The sequence below is a fragment of the Coffea eugenioides genome, chromosome 11, assembly GCF_003713205.1.
Source record: "Coffea eugenioides isolate CCC68of chromosome 11, Ceug_1.0, whole genome shotgun sequence".
Lineage (NCBI taxonomy): Eukaryota > Viridiplantae > Streptophyta > Magnoliopsida > Gentianales > Rubiaceae > Coffea > Coffea eugenioides.
This window is the reverse complement of record NC_040045.1, coordinates 51,515,528-51,535,931: the sequence shown is the minus strand read 5'-3', so window position 1 is coordinate 51,535,931 and position 20,404 is coordinate 51,515,528. Positions and strand designations below refer to the sequence as shown.

At 36.2% G+C, this 20,404-nt stretch overlaps 2 protein-coding genes and 1 pseudogene across 3 annotated transcripts; all 3 read right to left on the bottom strand.

The window, feature by feature from the left end:
• Positions 1 to 383: 383 nt before the first annotated feature.
• Positions 384 to 2,188, bottom strand: LOC113752857 (annotated as a pseudogene).
• Positions 2,189 to 4,675: 2,487 nt separating this feature from the next.
• On the bottom strand, positions 4,676 to 7,433 carry LOC113754027 (CASP-like protein 4A1). Of its 2 annotated transcripts, none has more exons than XM_027298339.1 (3): positions 6,671 to 7,429; positions 6,364 to 6,499; positions 4,676 to 5,093 (listed from the first exon to the last, which is right to left on the bottom strand). In XM_027298339.1, the coding sequence occupies exons 1-3, from the start codon at positions 7,231 to 7,233 to the stop codon at positions 4,899 to 4,901; spliced, it is 894 nt and encodes a 297-aa protein (XP_027154140.1). In that variant the 5' UTR covers positions 7,234 to 7,429; the 3' UTR covers positions 4,676 to 4,898. The 2 variants fall into 2 exon arrangements, with proteins under 2 accessions (XP_027154140.1, XP_027154141.1); XM_027298340.1 differs by lacking the exon at positions 4,676 to 5,093 and adding an exon at positions 5,823 to 6,193 and having other exon boundaries at positions 6,671 to 7,433.
• A 3,689-nt stretch (positions 7,434 to 11,122) lies between these two features.
• Positions 11,123 to 18,248, bottom strand: LOC113754402 (protein farnesyltransferase subunit beta). The gene is made up of 14 exons (XM_027298805.1): positions 17,925 to 18,248; positions 17,652 to 17,738; positions 17,319 to 17,424; positions 16,233 to 16,268; positions 15,537 to 15,619; positions 15,390 to 15,443; positions 14,647 to 14,698; positions 14,231 to 14,295; positions 13,356 to 13,412; positions 12,785 to 12,857; positions 12,402 to 12,488; positions 12,134 to 12,326; positions 11,819 to 11,910; positions 11,123 to 11,674 (listed from the first exon to the last, which is right to left on the bottom strand). Exons 1-14 carry the CDS (start codon positions 18,044 to 18,046, stop codon positions 11,441 to 11,443), a joined length of 1,341 nt encoding a protein of 446 aa, XP_027154606.1. The 5' UTR covers positions 18,047 to 18,248; the 3' UTR covers positions 11,123 to 11,440.
• Positions 18,249 to 20,404: the final 2,156 nt, after the last annotated feature.

Below are 20,404 nucleotides of genomic sequence, written 5' to 3'. Positions count from 1 at the left end.
TTGCCAAAATCAGCACCTAGAAGTTGCTGCCGCTCTGGATGCACCGAACACATTCTTTGCCCGCTGCCTCGGATCAAGAAATCGTTTCAGTCAATGCATGAATTATCGTCGTGTTCTGATCAAAGGTCAATCTTCAGAACTACTTTTAATTGATCTAATAATTCAAAAGCCAAACGTAAAATTGCTATGAAGGTTCAGCCAAATATGAAATTTTCGTTGATACATAAAGTAAAAAAAAAAAAATTTTTTTTTTTTGGGTTGTCTCTGCCAAGGATGACTTAGTACAGTACTGCTACCACTTCTTGTTGATTGATTCTCAATAATTATCATTTATCACGAATTCTTTGGAACTGACCAATTAGAGCTGATTTTCACTAGGTGTTTTAAAGTACTGGAAGTTCAGCACCACCTAGAACAAGAATTGATTTACCAGCTGAAAAGCCAGCGCTTTCAAGGCCCTCGCACGCTGTTTCAACGGCTAGAGGAAGACTAGCTGCCTCGGCGAAACCCAAACCTTCTCATCCACTGGCACTGCAGTGTACTCCGCCAGTGACCCACAATCCTTTGGGTGGTGGGCATGCTCGTGAATTTCTCCATAGACTTCATCCCCAACCTTGAATTCCTTCACTTCGATCCCAACTCTAACTACCACTTCTTTTCAAAAAAAAAAAAAACTCTAACTACCACGCCCGCGACATCATCATATCCCGCAACAGTCTACCTGATCAAAAAACACAGTAAATCCACACAAGGACTATCTAGTGACTAAAACAAAAAGCTCAAAAAAAAAAAAAAGGAGGTTTACCGGGAGAGGAGAATCAGTGGCCTCGAATGATCCAGCCATGCGTTTGAAGTCGACTGGATTCAGGGACGCAGCAACTACTTTGATCAAAACCTGGTCATCATTTACGTCAGGAACATCAACCGAGGTTGGCCATAGACCAGGCCTTCATTTTAGAGGGGATGTTAACTGGAGTACCGGTTGCCATGGCCGAATAATTTGGCTGAGATCTACTTGCTGCTATTTCTTTCTTTCTTTCTTTCTGTGTATGTTATTTGGGGGATGGCAAATGCCTCAAAGTATGCATGAGTCTTGAAGTTGCAGCTTTCAATTTGTAGTTGTCGACTAGCTTCGTCAAACCGGGAATTTGTTTTTTCTTCCTTTTCCCCTTTGGGGGGCAGATTGTGTACTTCGCGCTCCCCGTAAAACGAAGAGCAAATTGTGCGAAATGTCAATAAACTATTGCGAGACGCAGGTTTTACTCACTAAATATTTTTATTAGTCAAAAATATCGCTGAACTAGTAAATTTGTACCGTTTTGATCACTCCGTATATCTATGCTATCATAAAAGATGGAAAATAACTTTTTGAGAAACAATTTCATTTGTACAGTCTTTTCCTTGAATCTCTTCAACATAAATTACTCTCAAATATGTTAGACAACTCTCAAGTTCAATTAGAAAGTACAAACCCTTATCCTCTAATAGATTTGTCCTCAAATATGGAGTAGGAGGGGCAATATAAGCAGTTGCAATTTGCTGGGAATGTGTTTAAGCTTCATGAGAGGAAAACACAAGGAAACAACCTCGATCTGCTCTTGTGGTACTAAAACCAATTTGAAGATTTCATGGATTGATAGGAACCCGGTAAGGAGATATGTTGAATGTGCTAATGGCGAGGTAAGTGTGTGAAGATGTAAGAAATTCGTTAAATTAATTTTATGTTTAATTTTTTGGACATTTATCGGCTAAAAAGAATTTGGATAATTTTTTTATAGGTTGATGGTTGTGGTTATTGGAATTGGTATGATGATGAAATGTGTGAGCGTTCCAAACAAGTCATACCTGGTCTTTTAAGGAGAGTAAATAGGTTGGAAACTGAGAATGAAACTTTGCGGCAGCAAGTTCTCAAGTTGCAAAACAAAGTTGAGAAAATGGAGGTTCAAGTAAAAAATCTGAATGAGAAACTTGGAAGAAAGAATAGGAAAAAAATGGTCATTGTTCTTTTTGTTAGAACCTGGACAATTGTTAATGCATCAATGTGGATTTGGGGGGCCTAGCAAGGACACAAGTTTGGAAGGCTGCAAATTGATGGCTACTGCTAATCTTCATCTTTGGTCGATTTTTTTATTCTTTTCATTGATTACTTTGATTTTGCTAGATTAATACTGCAACTTTTCTCATCCATTGTTTATTTTGTCAAAAATTTTACCAACATTCAAAACTCCACTATTGTCCCTTCATTTATCAGACGAAATTTTTTCCACAAAAGTTGTGTAGATAAAATTGTTCCTTAAAAAGTTATTTTCCGTCTCTCCTAACAGTATAAACGGACGAAGTGACTAAAACGATACAAATTTACTAATTCAATAACATTTTTTCTTAATGAAAAAGTTGACTGAACAAAATCGACACCTCGCAATAATTAATGTAGTTATATTTCGCGCGACTTGCTTTAAGACGAACGTGTCTGTGCAAGTTTTTGCCCATATAATAACAATAATAATTATATATCGAGACAGAGATTCTTTCGAGAGAGACTCATTAATAATTTAATAATCAGTGGATCGAGTATCCGTACCCTTATCAAATCAGTGCCAGAATCTTTTTTAGTTTGATTGGACTGCAAGTTTATCTAAATGATGGTAATGCAGAGAGTAGTAATGGTTTGACGACAGACACTAATGTAATGTAAATTCACAAAATCACAGTCACCTGTTCCACTATATATTTTCCCATCAGCTTCCCATGATTGATCTAAAAAATTGTTGAAGTACCTCTACCCCTGAATGGAAGAAGAAAATATCCCTCTTCCCTGCAATCAAGACGACTAGCATCTTCTTTGCTGCAAAAATTGTAAAAGCAAAATCATCCTTTTTTTGCTTCAAAATTTAACATCTTGGCTTTCTTTAAGATTTCCCGGCTATGGTGAAGAGCATTTTGGCTTAACTAATTTTGTCATTACAAAATAAATATAAAAGGGAAGAATCACTTTTTTTCAACAATCGAAATTACTGGAAAACACACAACAAAGTTAGATTAACACTCAGAGATAATCGAAATCCTGGTGCAGAACACAATCTAAGGTGGAGCTCACAAATCAATACCATTCAGCCAATTGATAATTGAAAGTGCGGCTGAGGACCTTAAACCCAGGGTAACTACCCCACAATCTTTCGAAGTGGGATGGATAAAAGGGAAGAATCACTTGAGAGTAACAATAATCAACTGCCATTGGCTAGGCGATAAGGTATGTGAACAGAATCAACTGAGAGAGAGTTTCGATTTGGGACAGGAACGGAGGTAGCAGATACCTTACAGAGATAGAAGCTGAAGTGGGGAAGTTATCGCAAAAATAAAATAATGGTGACACGAATCTCTTAGCCCGTGCCTTTCACCTCCCTCATCTGCTTCCTTCGTTTACGCTGTCAAGGTATTGATTGCCTCATTACACGCCGCAGAAACTTAGTGGGAAAGAGATTCAGATCTCGCATATCAATTTTTTTCACTTTATCATTGCTTTTTGTGCAATTTCCCCAGCGCCACGCCCCCGGATCAATCTTGAGTGGAAATGGGGAATGAGCATCAAACGGTGGCTGGACAAGAAATTGAGAGTAAAATGAATTAATGCCTGGTTTGTGGCTGTGAAAGAACAATTGTGCAAGAAGTAACAGAACCACGAATTAATGACTCGTTGTGGCTGTAAAAGAACAATTAACAACTTGTTTTTGAGATGTTGAGCATCTCCCATTAATTGCCAATTGATTTTGAAATAGAAATTCAACTTCTTTATCTGGTGTCAGAATTGGGTCTTGAATTTGCTTGTTTTTCCGCTTGTGTTTCACCCAATGCCCTTCTACTAGAATTGGGCCTTGAATTTGCCTTGTTTAGAGTTTCACCCAGTGCCCACTCGCCTGAGGGCTTAAGCTCATTTGTCAAATAGAATGGAAGCCCAACTTCTGTATCAATATGCTCTAGTGAATGATTATTTACTTAACACATACTACTAGAATGTGTGGCCATTTGCAATTTATAATTACGCTTGAATGCTCTTTCACAATTGCGAAAGCATTCATTTACTTGATGTAATGCGGTTTTTTTTTTTTGTTGCGACATAGTTTTATTTCGTTTAATCTCTCTTAGTATTTCGTACCACACAATTCAATTTTTATTTCACACATTAAATTTTTTAATTCTTTACCTTAGAGGGCTGTCTTTTGTGAAGGAAGGGAAGAAAGACTGAGGCATAAGAGAGTAATTTTGAGATGACAGAGTATGTGCTATTTATTGATGATTCGGAGAGATGAAGGCTTGATTTTGCAAGAAGGGGATCTTCATCGTTGATTTTTTTAACTTCAGGGAAATTGGGAGTAGTGTTTTGCCGCTGAGGTGGCGGAGATGGCGGGTTCAAGGAGGAAGAAGGATCGAGGACTGAGAAATTGGAAACGGAAGGCGAACTCGGTCGACATTGCTTGCTCCACATCCACAACCCTCTCCCGTGACTGTGAGTCGGTGCGAGTGTCCGAAGCTCAGCCCGCAACTCAAGTAGCTGAGTTACAAACTGCAATTTCAACACGGCTGGTTCCTTCTGAACCAACAATATTAACTGTCCACAAAATTTCTTCAACAACTAAAATAACTGCATTTATCAACACAAAAATATATTTCACAAGGCAGCAATAGCCAAAAAAAAAATTTGGTATACATCTTCGAAAAAGCACTGTATTATCAGAGTTGTATTAAAGTCGTCCTATTCGTTATAAAAAAAAAAAAAAAACATTTGTAAGGAAGAAAAATCCACCTAGATATACACAATTCAGGCATCCTTCATAGCAAGAGTTTAGTCCCGGTTGTATATACTATAAAAGAACATCACATATATCCAGACAAACTAAATACTACATCTGTCTGGACGTGCAAAGGCCATAGCCAGATATGAGAGCAGCGGAAGCTAGGGCCGCAAATGCAAGGAAGGACATTGACACAGCCGTGCTTGCCATATCTGGGAATTTGTCCTTGCCCCAATTTGATTCCCAGTCCTCAACTCGAGTAGCAGCAGAAGATGATGCTGATATTAGAAGATACGATATCATCTGAAAATTTCAAACCATTTCTATCGCCACTAAGTTTTGGCCCATAATAAGATGGAAGATCAGCTTGTTTCATTTAATCCAACAAAATGGAAAAGAAAGAAACGCCTAGCAAAACATATCATTATTCTATCTAGATTAAGCTTTGATTAGAAGCTTCCGAATTGAAGGCAGGTCCTGCAGATCACACTGATGTAATTGTCTTGGAGTCTGGTAAATAACAGAAGGCTGAATAAATAAAACTTGAAAAGTTTGCATAAGTACTCTTTACAGAGCAGCCTCTTTTGTCCTCCTGTATACAAGATCCTAGAAACAATCTGCCCGATGCAGGTGAAAATTTGCCCCAAGTTTTAATTGTTTAAAGTCCACCGTTCTAAACCAGCCTAAATCAAACGGTGTTGACAACCAAGAGAATATTATTAGAGCACCATGATGAGGAAGTGCAGAAAGCAAGTAGGTTACTTATATCATGCAACGGAAACATGGAAAAGGTGCAAATACTAAAGCATCATTGGACCCTTGAAACATTGCAAGAAAAAGATCAGGTTCTTCCTTCTTCTTTTGCCTTCTGCTTATTGCTGATCTCTCTCTTTTGAAAGCTTATAAAACTAGTCCTGTCACTAGTTTCCATCATTTTAGAATTTAAAAATGCAGTATCCCGTGTTAGATAATTTCACGAAGCAGAGAATCTACCAGCAAAAGCGATAGTTTTAGAACTAGAAGCATGGACCCTCGGCAAAAAGTAGCAACTTCCAATTCCAGCCACTGTTAATGCTGTGGGGGAATATCAGCCAAGTGTATTATGACCCACATAAAAGCGATAGGAAAAATACAAGGTTACTAGTACTAAAACTCCATTTAAGGTCGGACTAAGGCCTACGAAAGACCCTTGAACGTTGCAACACGGCAACAATTATTTCTTCCACCCACCTCAAAACCACACGAATGACCCAATCCAAGGTGTCCCCTTTTCTTCTACTCAATCGATTACCATTATCATAATTTGGACATTAAATGAAGAGAACACCATCACCACTACCGTGTGGTCCCTGATTAACATTCCTTCAAATGCCCCCAATTTACCTTGGCAAAATAACCAGTGCCTAGTAAAACAAGTAATCAGACTCCCTAGATACTCGAAAAAAAAAACTCCTATAAAGCATGCAACAAAAACATTAACAACGAATTCTTGGAAGTAGTAAGAAAGAAACAAGAGAAAGTTCAATAACTAAATGAACAGCCATCGGGAATAATGAAAATGATATGGACTTGCCTGGTCAAGAGCAAAATCAATAGGGTGTCGAAAACGGTGCAGAAGCCTTGACTTGGAAGCGCATAACTGGTAGCCCAGATCCACGGCCTGTGCTCCGGAGTACAGAAATGCGATCACATTCACTGTCATACAGTACCTGACATATATTGGTTGCAAAAAATTTTCAATGCTTCATACTACTTTATGGTACAAAGTTCAGCAGACTAACAGAGTCACATACGATACTAGACCATACCAGCTATATTAACTAGTAAGTAATGATATAATTTAACAAAAGAGATAGTACTACTCATTCTAGTTGAGAGACCTGAATTCCTTGTAACGATCGAATGAATCAAGTGCCCAACCTTCATGTCTATCGGCAGCCATGACGGAAAAGGAAACCAATGAGAACAAAAACCCAAAAGCCCTAAACCCCAACGCCGCCTTCTTCATCAATTGCTCTGTCTTTGCCCTCCTCGGAATCCAAAGAGACGGTCGAAACCTGCGTCCGCTACTTGCTTTAACCTGCTCATGACCGTCCTCCACCCTTCCTCCTTGCCCACCTGAATCTGCCATCTTGGACACTGAGAAGGGCTCGCCTACGACGTAGCGATTGATAGCCGGCGCTGGCAGCCGAGGCTTAGGAGGCAATTTTCCAGGTGGGCTGTGCGGCGGGGAGGTTTGCTTCTCTCTCGGGGTTGGAATTGGGGAGGACCCATGAGTAAGAGATGTGTGATCCGAGGAAATTGATGATCCCTCGGGTGAGTAATCCGGAGACCTTGTCGGCAGCGAGGGTGGCTTAAACTCTTCGCTATCACGATTGGAGGAATCCACCACATGTAAATCTTCTTTGTCGGAGCTGATGCTCGACTTTCTCGAGTTGTCCATAGTTTTGTTCTACTACTAGTGTTCGAGTGAGTTCAGGATTTGGAGTGAATCTGGAATTATTAGCTTTTGGTAGCGCGGAATTGGAATGCTAGATGATTAATTCGAAGGCGGTAAGGAATGAAGAGTGAAGAGTAAGACCTTTGAATAATGGAAAAAACACGCAACACCGCCCTCCTGACCCCACCCGGAAGCCCAAGGCCGAAGACAACGACGGTTTTGGCACTCATGCTTTCGAAGACCAATTGCAAATACCTGATCCGTCAGGTTCCGACCGCCCCCTGTATTTACCTAATTTAAATTTGTAATTAAAGATTTCGATCCCCACGGGTGTCTGACTGTGCGGGCGTATGTGTGTGAGAGACTATGACTGGACCGACTGCTCTACACAAATTGTTATATATAGTATTTAATTTGGAATAGTGAACCACCAGATTCGATGCTTCAAGTATTACTTAGAAGCCATGCTGGGTTGGTCTGCTGGATGAAGTAGCCTCCTTAGGTGAGTTTCACCTGAATTCGATCCCGGGCAGCAATCCAGTTGTTATCTTCTTCAGCATCGATCGGGCTCGCTCTGCTAGAGCGCTGTGGGATTAGTCGGGTGTAAACCCGAACCCGAATACCCACAGTGATGACAAAAAAAAAAAAAAGTATTACTTGGAAGAAACCACTGCGGCACCATTGGCCACAAAATGTGGCGAGCCATTTCAAGCATAGTTATTAAACCCAACCCGGGAAGGAACCCGGCGAAGGGGGTGGGTCAACGGGTTACTGGTTCAACCGGTGGGTGAGTGGTTGAACCGGTGGGTCACTAAATATATTTAAATATTATATTTCATAATTTTTTATATATAAGATATATGATATAAATTGTAATAAATAATGACATAGTAAAAGCTCATTTAATTTAATTTGCTATAAAATAATTAATTCATATAAGAATCAATTAAATATAAAGTTATTTAGTAATACACCAAACTTCAAGTGTAAAATTTTATCTATATTTAGTGTAATAATGTAGCTTATTTATGAATTTTAAGTGTAAAAAATTATTAAATTAATATTTGTTTTTGAAATGAATTATGTAATGTGTTATTTTTGAAATTCATTTTATAAATTATAGAGTTTGGAGGGTACTAATTTTTATTAAAAGATTTCAAATAAATTTATTTTAGAGAAAAAAAAGATAGAATTGAAAAAAAAAATATATATATATTATAATAAAGACCTTTTATTAACAAATTTCGGAGTAGCCTAGTGGTAAGCATACGTTAGTGATTGGTGGAGGTCCAAGGTTTGAGCCTTGACAAAGGCAATAAAATTTTTCCACCAGAACCGGTCCGTGGACAAAACCGGCCGGGTTTCCGGTTTAGCCCGATCCGACCGCCGGGCCGTTGACTAGTCAACGGTCCCGTTGCTCAAACGATCCAATTTAAGACTCGGCCCGACCTAATGGCCGGTTCACCGGTTTGACCGGTTCGACCGCCGGGCCGGGCCGGGTTTAATAACTATGATTTCAAGTGGCTTTCAGACAAGTGCACTCACCTGAGTCGGTAGGTGGTTCAGTCCCTTCTGTTTTTTTTTTGACATCTCTTCTGTTTTTTCTTAACCTCTTTAAATCCTTCCCTCCCCGCCCGTAGGCTGTAGTATAAAATAATTGTATGCCTATCGTTTCAACAAAAAAACAAAATTATTTAGAAGAAGAGTCTCTTGAACCTGAAGGAAAAAATTACAGTAAAAGACGCTTCTACCTCGCCTCCAAACGAAGATGTAAAATTGGACCGGACAGCTAAATAGGTCAAGACTTTAGTTTTTTTGTGCGATTTTACTGTTTTGCTTTACGAAAAAACTTGAAATTTAAATTTGTAATCAAATTATGTGTATTGCTCGCGCATTTTTACATAAATTGATAATGCATATGACATTTACCTTTTAAAATATAATATAGATAACTATGAGGAAATAGTTCCTTAAAGGACCATATATAATTTTTCATTATTATTACTCTTCACATGAGTGTTCAGGAACCTTTTTTACATACCTACGGCTGGAGGTGTTAAAATGGGTGACTTGAAAGGCTTTGGATTGATTAAAATGGGTAATGGGCATAACTGAATCAACCCATTTATACCCATTTGATTAGATGGATCTAAATGGGTAAGTTAAAAAATGAATTGGATAACCCAATTACCCATTTATAACCCATTTATTTTAACTTTTTATAAACTCATTTAAATTTATTTTACAAACTAAATTATTTATACCACGCTTTGCACCCATCATTAGTTTTAAATATTTACTTATAATACTCAATAAGCCTAATTTCTAATTTTTTTTACATCCGTACTCTATGTCGCAAAATTACGTACTATTTGATAATTGAACAATAAGAATATAAAAATTTGAATTAAGTACTATAAAAATTAACATAAAAACTTAATCCAAAATTTTGAACCCCTTACATTTTTTTTCATGTGTAAATTTAAAATTTCATTTTGAAAAGGTAGGAAAAGAGGTTAAAACTTGTCATAAATTGATAATGCTGAAAAATAAGCAAGTTAACAAACTAAGAGAAAATAAAATGATAAAATAAAATTAACAAATAATAATAATAATGAAATAAAAGTAGTTAACATCATGATAAAATGAAAAATTTGAAAAACAAAAAGGGGTTGGGAAAGAAAGGAGGTTTTGGGGGAAGACAATTCTAAATAAGTTAATTGGGTTTAATGGGTGGGTATTATTGAGTAATCAATTTTATACCCATATACAAAAATTTAAGATATAAATAGGTATTATTGAGTAACTCATTTATACCCATATATAAAAATTTAAAATATTCATACCCATTTATTCATAGGCGAATATGGATAAATTTAATTAAATGAGTTTCTTTGCCGTTACCTACTACCAACATACCGTGAAGTAGCTATAATTGCAAAACTGCCCACAAAATTGATACGCTAGCTGCAATTAGTTCAATGATTTACTTTTGGCTGTTTTTAGATTATAGGCTTACATTGAAAGTTTTAAGGAAGAATCTGAAACCTTCTCAAATCCTCTTACGTTGCATGAATGACTTAGAAGGTATTTATTTGGAGTTTGTAAATCACCAATCATTATAAATTCAAATAACTCCCTAATAATCCAAATAACTTAGAGGAATCTGAGAGAATTTTATATCCTTTATCAAATCCCTCAGTCCAAATAAGTCTTTCAATTTATTACTTGGCTTAATTAGTACTAAAAAGGCAAACCGCTTCCGTCATCCATCTTATTTGCACATGGGGCCAAAAAATTATCGAAATCCAGCAAAGAACATATTTGCACCTCTCTTTTTAACTTTGAAGGAAAAGAAAATTCAACTTTAAACACGAGTTCAAGCACGTATTTGATTCTCACAGGAAAGGAATAGATAAACAAATAAAACAAAACAAAAATAATCCAAGCCTGCACTATTTCTTTACTCTTATTATCATTAATGTTTGGGATGGATCAGCACCAGAGCCAGAATTATTTCTCACTGGGGCCAAAAGTAAATTTTTCCTTCTTTTCTAGACACATCTTACACACTAATAACATTCACACAGCACAGCCACTAATGCATATTTACTCGGTACTGCATGTACTTCTCACAAATCAGTGGAGGCACAAGTGAAGCTTTTCAAGAAACCATAACTAAAATATACATTTTCTTTTGAGTACCAGGCGCAAAATGTACCTCTGCCTGTGGACGGGGTGATACAGGAGTTGGCATGTAATGCAACAGGCCAGTTGTAAGTTAAGAAACCACAAATACCAAATGGTTTCTGATACAAAGGTGGCACCAATATGGTCGAAACAAGTACAGCTCTTTAAGCTAGTTCAGTAACTAATGGCATCACATTCCAAATATCAAATATGAAATCACCCACTTTATATAAAGATTACACAAACTAAGTGATATCCTTAGCTACTAAATCGTCCTGACCGGACACCGACAAAATTGCCTAAATTTACAAAGTTTCAACGGTCAATTTTGGACCCAAACCTACCCGACACCAGAGCGGTAGTATAAATAACAGAAGAAATTGAGAGGTGGTAGGAAGTCTCGCGTAACGTCAGCCCCAACAACTATGTTTTTACACTAACTGCTACGCGGGAGAGAGCCCATATGAACACCATCAAATGCTACAGCCCATGTTTTCTCATCAAGCATTGGATAAGTTGCCTAAAATTTTGAAAAAAAATCATGTGCTTCATAGTAACGGTCTAAGACAAGGTTATATAAGGGGTGAAGTTGTTCCAACAAATTAGAGTAAGGACCCAGTATATCTCTAGCCAGTGGTGGAGAATCAGCATCTGCAGATGAGCAATATTGACAAACGGATAATCCACTTAGACAGTAACATGTATGATAATGATCCCTAGGCTTCCCAGGTTTATCTCTGAAACCAGCCCCTTCCTGCATCAACCACGTAATGTGAGGACAGGAACTGCATTTAAACAAAATTGGCTAGGAAACAGGCAAGAATATGCCTTCACAAGAAGAGAATTTGTACATTATTAGCAAATAACACCGTGACTGGTTAAAACTTGGATTTGGTACCTGTGAACACAAAAGAAGGTATTGCTGCAAATGCATGCTACTGAAAATAGGTGCAATTGCCCTCTTGTTGCTGATGAAATCAACACCAATGTCTGCAAAACTAACTGGATAAGAAAATTATCTTGCCAGCAGCAAAGCAAACACAAAGATGCAAGTAGTAAATGTATAGCTCCATCAAAAGAAGCTGAGCAGTGTCCCAATTCATTTTGTTGGGGCAGCGTTCGTGAAAGAAAGGTTGCAAGGTGCAGAAAGTAAAGATAAACTAACCAAACCTGTTTACATGGAAGACAGTAGCATTATGAAAATATGGTGTACCTTCTTTTCTACGATGGCAAGTTCCACCAAGAGGGCAAGAAGTTTCCACAGTGCATTCTTCTACATCAGATATATCTGATGTTTCATAATCATGATAACTTTCCGAGTCGCACTCAGAGTCTAAAACTTTTGACAAACCCAACTGTTCACAGATAACTGAATGCAACTTTTGTACAATGACAGCAACTCCTCCCTGCAATGTAATGTATTAAACACTTTAATAAGTTGAAATAAAAATTTCAAATGAGAAAATCAAGCAGGCAATTACCTGCCAAAAGGAATAGCAGCCATCAACCAGTTTATTTGTTCTCCCTTGAAATCCACCTTCAACACCTTGTCTGAAGACAACCCAGTCCTGGCACAGTTGTAAATGCCATCACGTAATAAAAGAATTAATTAATTTGCAACACATCTAGCAAAAATACTCCCGAAAAGAGGCATATAAAATTGAGCTCCATATTGTTAAGAAGATGCATGTTCCACAACTAATCAACCTGAGCCTACATTCAAGACACCATGAAAATGGTAAACTACACCATGGTAAAACACAAAATACTGAATATCTATGTTGATAATAGTCCAGACTTTAGACTGAAACCTACAGAAAAAAGTCAAGTTCAGAGGCAAAATTCAAACAAAAAAGAATCTTACAATCAAGCAAGGCAAATCCAACCGATGGACCTCATTGATCAGAATCATCGCTGCTAAACCACAGAATGTGTACCTAAAATGCAACCCAAGAAAGGGAATCAGGTCCTGGATGGCTGCATCAAGTATGTGAGCACCTAAAATACTGGTGATCTAGTATAAAATCTACGTATAGCGGATGAAGAAAAGAAAAGTTATTTAAACATCAAACACGACACCAAGGAGTTTTCTAAGACAATTATGTCAATATAGTTGACAAACAATTATAAATCATTATACAAGAATTTCATACTTCAATACCTAACCATTAATCTACATAAGTGAAACATTCATGACTTTCCACGGAAACATACATAGTTGAACTTATCCATGTCACAATAATCTAGTGCATCCAACATGTCATATTCCAATTTTCTCAAAAAGAATGAGGATGTGTTATCTCCAAGTCCTCTGGGTTAGGAGCCATCCATCTTTCATGTTCATAAGTGGATCTTACACACCTTAGCACTAGAGTATCTACTTAGTATATGACCGACATTGACATAACTAATATAACAGGAGAATGTAGCTTTACCCTCCATGAGCCTCAGAACCTGGTTCACCAGCTATTCCACCTTCATAAGTTTGGCAACTGCAGATGTAAACATGACTTTGAATCAAGGAAGACTAGTACCAAGCAAGTCGAACAAAACTTGATTTAACAAGGGTACAGATTGGACAAAAGACTTGGCTGATGCTACAAGATGACATCATCCAAATTCTTCAACTTCTTCAATCAGCAACGCATACATTGACTACTGCAAGCCAGTAAACTTTACTATAGACATGACATAGCCAAGATGCAAAACGCAAAGACAATTCCATGATTGTCTGAAACAGCCTTGTTATGAAGATAAACCATCGGTAATGCATAAATTAATGAGTAAAATTGAAGCAACCTTGTTATCACACCATAGCAGAAAAGCTTTCCATGCTTACAAAGTATGCTCAAAGCTGAAAGAGTATTAATCAGACAACAAAAGTAGAGCCATGCACAGACTATAAAAGAACAAACATCTCCACAGAGGAGAACAATGACGCAGGATGAAAACGGTAAAATCAACTAGATCACTTAAATTTATTAATGGAAAACAAAAAAGAAGATATTAACATGTTCATCAAAGCAGACCCTCCATATATACAAGCTTAATACAATACATTTAAATCTTCAAGATATCACACCTTGGCTTCCGGTTTTGCATGATAATCAACAGTACTGCGTGGGCTATAGTAAGAATGCAGGTTGGAAGGAACTTTATAAGCAATTGTACCATCTATACATCATATGACTCAGGCATTCATCATTAACTCCAAAAGATCCAAAACAGTAGTTGGAGAACCAGCCAACCTGACAATGAATTTGCAGGCACAAATTGCAAATGACAATAAGCAGACATACTTGAAACCAACCTTAAAATGTAATCTCCAACATTTTGTGTCAGCTCATCATCCAGAATGTTCAGAACACTGGCAACCTAAAAGAATCAAAAGATATAGGTGGAATCAATTGAAGCTGGATGCAAAAAATGCAACCCATGAAGAGTGGAAAATAATAAGTCCAAGGCAACGAAGTTAAATAAGATAATGAAACATGTACAATCCACATGATGAGAATACTTCACAAGAGAGAGAATATCTCCCAAAATTTGCCAGTGGATATTGTCATCAACTGGCAGCCCAAATGAATCAGCAGTCTATTTACCCTCAAGGTTTTACATTTGCACGCTTCAACTACCTAGTACAATAAGGAAATAAAGGACATGGCTTCTGTATGCGAGTGTACGGGCATAAGTACACTCTATACCTCAGAGAGTGCTTAAACTTACAGAAATAGCAGTGTAGCAAGCACGAACGTCCACTTCTCCACCATCATGCATCCTGAGGATAAGCTACTTATAAGAAATAATTTTGCAGTGAGCAAAATATTATAATCAAATTAAATACAACTTTAGCAATTGTCCTGATTTTGTTGGAAAAGTTGCTTTTGGAGGAAAAATGACAAATGCCAAAACCTCCGCAATTATATATCAGAGAGGGAGGGAGGGAGGGAGGGAGAGGATGGAAAGAGAATGCTAGTCAAAAGACAAGAAAGAACTAACAAGCTAAATGTGCAGGGAAAGAAACAAGACAACTTGTGAAAAAAGGTGTAAAAACCAACAAAATCAAACAGACAACATAAGCACATCTACAAGTGAAGCATGGAAGCACTAGCTAAATGGTAAATGAGACTGAAATGGGCCATGTGAAAAACCAGAACCTTTTTCACTTGCATTTATTCAGCACGATACAAACTAACATGTAAATATGCTCTGTTCTCCTTGAATGTTTCTCATTTTTGCATGACTATCTCATAAAGTAGAAGCACTGAGGCATGCATACAGAAAGCATGGCAAAAAGAACAATAAGAAAAAGCTAAGATTGGCTAAGCAGCAGTTTAAATTCCTCCCCTATATCCTAAGATGATTTCCTGAGGGGAAAAATATGTTCCAAACTGTAAATAAACTTTTCAAATTCACCCTCGCAAAATTTCAAGATTCATTATATACTCGTATGATAAATTATGTTAAACCTGAATCCTCCACTTGCATCCTTCATTTGCAGCAAAAATGCACGCAACTTCCCCCTGTAACATAAGAAACAATCAAACTGAGATTTTTTTTCCAATAGCAAAGGAACTAGCAAAATTTAATGATGACAAGCATAGATTCTGGAAGACCTATTAATTGATGACAAAGACTTGGGACCACCCAAGGTAATAAGTGAGTTCACTGCAGCATAAGTTGTTGCAAGATGAGGCATCTGAGAATAAGCAAGAAAGCAACTAAATACTTTATGAAGAGAAAAATTCTAGATTAAACAACTATCATTGCTTAATACAAAAATTTTGAATCCGACAACTAATCATTGTTGGCTACTTTGTTGGACTTTTGACGGAATAAACAAACATGACAAATTTCTACAAACTACTCTGATATTCTTAGTAGCAATGAAATAGGAGAGCATGAGGAGATCAACAAAATCTCAAAAAATGTGTGGCTCACTGGGGAAATGATAAATGAGCATATCCATCCAACGCAAACAATGGCAACTAGAGTATACTCTGTTCCAACTAATTCACTAGTATTAGGCAGCTGGTTTCAATTATAGTCTACAGTACTAGTGGAGAAAATATGTAAAAAATTCTCAGAATAATGACATGTTTCATCATATCCCCCATATAAAGGTTAGCTGGAGAGACACGTAAGCAAACAGAGTGAGAAACGAAAACGACAAATCCGGAAATCTTACTTAGTAGTTCAGCTATTTTAAATGATGATAAGCCACAATATCACCAGAACAAGTCGAGGAAAAAGATAATACTAAGATAGCAATGGCAAGGGTAAAACATTGCCATACAGGAAAAAGAACTTGCCTGACCAGGTCCACCACCATATCCACCGTCCGGATCCTATGGCATAACAGCGCATGTGAAACTCAGTAACAATCTATAAGACAAAATAGTCTTGTAGATCTCAGAAGCTATGATACATAGAGATTCTCCAGATCTAAGTTTTATGCTCTGCAAACTCGTGCATATTACAGAAATTCTGAAGGCATCCAACGAGTTATACAATTTCAAAAATGACAACATAAAGGGTGTTTCACTGAATTTTTCAGATATACTAGTACGACACTGCTCACAGTTGTAATGATGAAATTGCATATCTCAGTTCAGAAAGTGGCGATATCCCTTTCTTGGCTATCTTTTTTTTTTCCCTTTCTGTAATGTACATCTATTCATTCACTTTTTTTCTTTTCATTTCCTTCTCACTTTCCCTGTGTGGCAGAAAATGACATCCTATCTTTTGTTGGTCAGAAACTTGTAAGCTAGGAATGAAACAACAGAATCAGTCTTTAGTACAAGAGTGATAATGTACTGACTGACCTAGATTGTTTTCACTTTGGGAAAAAAATACACGAGGATATCCACAGATAATAATAGGGGTTCGCTTGCATAAACCTAAATTGTGACACATCTGAAATGCGTTTCAAGCTTAAGGGAGAAAAATGCATCTAGACATTAGGTCATCATGGTCAACTGGATGCTGGATATGAGTGAAAGTGCAAATTTCAAACGACACTATTAGTGGAATTGCAAACAGTAAGATTAGGAATTTTAATACAACACCATCCAAAGTATCTAAAATAATCCCAAGAAAGGAGAAAAATGAAATAGATAGCTCTTTTAAGAACCAAGGTGCAGCGAGGGGGTGAGGCAATGGAGGTGGATGAAAGCTCCTTTAAGTGAGATTACGAGGATAAAGGCTGTGAAGACCAAGAAAGTCAGTTGAACTCTAGAGAATGCCATCCAACAGCCACGGTCAACTAACATTCTAAAGCAAGTGTTTATCTAAACTATAAGCAAAGATCAATAAGTTAAATGAGCTTCCAATCCAATCGCATTATAAGAAACGAAAAAGATCAAAAATAGAATAACATTGCAGCAAGAAGAAGAAACCTGGCAACGACTAAGAAACTCGATAGTACTATGCTCCAGTTCTTCATCTAACGAATCTCCCAATAGAGCAATTGAGTGAAGGATCCAATAGCAAATCCAAGGTCGACTGCAAATAGATAATTTGAGCACCGAATTATACAGCAGCGACTCTTCAAACTCAATAAACGGATAAGTAAATTTCATCAGAGACTAAATGCGATAACTAATAGTTGCAATGCATAAGTTACTCTTTACCTCACTTTTTTACCGCACGTATGCAGTCAACCAATTTTCTGAATGAAGATGAAAAACATATAGTGTATTGTATAACAATGAGAAGAGTAGAATGAATACTTGGCATCGAGAGTTGAGAAAGACGGGCCAAGATTGTTTAGACCGTGCATGAGATATTGAATGTGATTATCCCGTCGGATCTCCAAGCTATTGCATATGGAGGAAGAAAAGTCATTAAGCATACCAAAAGTGTCAGCTCCTTGAAGCAAACACGATATACCGTTGCTAATGCAAAGAAAAAGGTACTATAAAAGCAGTGACAATGACTATATAATCATGAGACCGAAAACTCAATAATGGATTAGATTGGCAGAGAGGGAACGGCGGACTAACAAAACGGATTGGGCATTCGGCGGAATACTGCTGACAGATGAATAAATTTGGCCGACATCGTTCTCAACCATCCATTGCTCTTCTTGAGTCTTCGTCCCCCTCGCTTTCCTTGACGATTCCATCTCACGATCGATTGCTCCTTCTCACTGCTGCTTTAAAACCAAAAAAAAAAAACTTTCCTTTTTGTTGGTTTCCTTTCCTTTACCTTTCTCTTTTTTGTTTCGTTTTCAGTTACCTCTCGCTTCTCTTCTCAGCCTCTCACTGCAGAGTGCAGACGGAGGTCAATCGCAAGTCCCAACCCCTAATTCCTAAATCGGATTTCAAAACTCGGGACGTTGAGCGAACCAATCTGTTGTCGAACCGCTCTAACCAGTTCAACCCCGGTTACACGCACACACACACACACACACACACATATATATAATATATATATGTATATATATCTTTTATACTTTAATAATGTATGATTTTAAATTTAAATTATGATTAGCTGTTATACATAGAAACTTGACAATGTATATATAAGATTAATTCATGCTAGTGGTCAAGGCATACATCAATGTGTGTACAAGTAATATACAATTTTTTTATTATATTTATTGAAATTATTTTTCTGAATAATTGATTTTATATTTTCACAATAGATATGTAGAAAATTCACCAATCTAAAACGTATAAATAAATAGTTATTTTGGTAGTAATTGATAACTATAATTGATATTTGCTAAATAAATTGAAAAATAAAATAAAAAGAGATACATGTTGCTTGATAGAAAGCCATATTGATAGTACATAATTATCAAGGATAGTTTATGAAATACATGAAATGGCAGATTTCTGCTTACATCAAAAGCCCTCTCTCATTTTATATATAATGTAGGTGTAGATATAGATATGTGTATTTAGATTAAAGAATGGAAGAATTTATAGTTTTTAGAAAACCTTGTGTTAAAAATGTATTTATCCAAGAAAAAACAAGTTTGGGAAATTCTTATTCGATCACATTTAGGGGTGAGTGAAGGGTTGGTTGATTGGTGAGGTAGGAGAAATTGTAAATAAAATATATTGAATTCAAGATATCCATTTATTAAAAAAACCACACACACACACATAACTAGGGATAAGGGTAGGGTCAACAGGTACCTACCCTGCCATGCTTATTATTAAAATTTTTAAAAACAATAATTTATACTAATTTAATTTTGTATTTTACATATTCATCTAAAATTTAATAAAGATTTTTTTCTCAAACAAAGTCTCGTACTAATAAACAAACAAGCTAAGAGAACACAAGGAAAAGGGAAAAATTCAAAGAATTCAAAATCAATAAAAGTTTGAAATAAATTACACATTTTTAAACATATGTTCCACATTAATTAAATTATTTTTTATAAAACATAAAATCACGACTTCTACAAATAAATTTTGTAAACAAACTATAGTCTCTCACATTTGTAATGCAATTTGTTCAATGAAATTGTTTATTTAGTTCTAAAAATATTATTTTATAGTATGTGCATAAAAATAAAAAATAATAAAAAATATATATATGGGGTGAGTCAAGTACTCGCGGATTCTTAATTGCATGACTTTAACCCGCCTCACATTTTAGTGGGTGCTCGACCCTCTTTTAATCAGATCAAATAATACATATTGGGTGGCCATAATTTTTGAATAGGATCAGATCGGATATACCTATTTTTTGGATTTGTGGATAATTTTGCCCACCCCTAAGAGAAAGAGAGAAAAATCAGGGGAAGGTGGACTGGTTGGGGGTAGTAGGGTGTGGGAAGAAAGAAGTAAAGAGGAAAAAATGATAAGAAAGAAAAAAGAAAATAAAACATCTTTTCTCCAAACCCTCAAACACACAAAAGTTTTTTTTTATTTATAAATTTTACAGTAAGATACAATAAAGTTTTATATAAGGGAAAATTAGTCAAAACATCCCTTACATTTTGCTAAGTAAATATTTTCACCATTCACTTTTAAAATAAATAACTTTACATTTCTTACAAAATTAAATCAATAAATGTTGTTCCTAACATAAAATTTCGACCACTTTTTTATCTTGAATCTATTATGTAACCTACATATCGTCATATTTTTAAGATAAAAAAGATTAAATCCTATTTATAGTTAAACAAATGATTCAATTCATATTGATTTTTATCCATAAAAAAATAGAATCTGGCATGAACTATATTCATTTTTCCTAAAAAATGGAATATGATCAAATTTATATTCATTTTTATCTCTGAAAAAATGGGATTTGAGTTTTTTATACATAAAAAATGATTACATGTGGATCACATAGTTATTTCAAACTAATCAGTGATGAAAACTTGGATTAAGACTAAAATTTTATAAAAGGATGTAAAATTCATATTTTAAAAGTGAATGACAAAAAAATTTATTTAATTAAATGTGAGACATGTTTTAAATAAAATTTTCTTTATATAAACACCAAAAAACAAATCATG

What these genes read in the sequence shown, in the direction of transcription:
- LOC113754027 (XM_027298339.1), bottom strand. Translation starts at nt 7,233, where the DNA reads ATGGACAACTCGAGAAAGTCGAGCATCAGCTCCGACAAAGAAGATTTA. An exon ending in GATCGTTACAAGGAATTCAG is followed by an intron (nt 6,500 to 6,670) that starts GTCTCTCAACTA and finishes AATATATGTCAG; the next exon opens with GTACTGTATGACAGTGAATG. An exon ending in TTGATTTTGCTCTTGACCAG is followed by an intron (nt 5,094 to 6,363) that starts GCAAGTCCATAT and finishes TGAAATTTTCAG; the next exon opens with ATGATATCGTATCTTCTAAT.
- LOC113754402 (XM_027298805.1), bottom strand. Translation starts at nt 18,046, where the DNA reads ATGGAATCGTCAAGGAAAGCGAGGGGGACGAAGACTCAAGAAGAGCAA. An exon ending in GATGCAAGTGGAGGATTCAG is followed by an intron (nt 14,699 to 15,389) that starts GTTTAACATAAT and finishes GCTTATCCTCAG; the next exon opens with GATGCATGATGGTGGAGAAG. An exon ending in GGTTCTGAGGCTCATGGAGG is followed by an intron (nt 12,858 to 13,355) that starts GTAAAGCTACAT and finishes GTTGCATTTTAG; the next exon opens with GTACACATTCTGTGGTTTAG.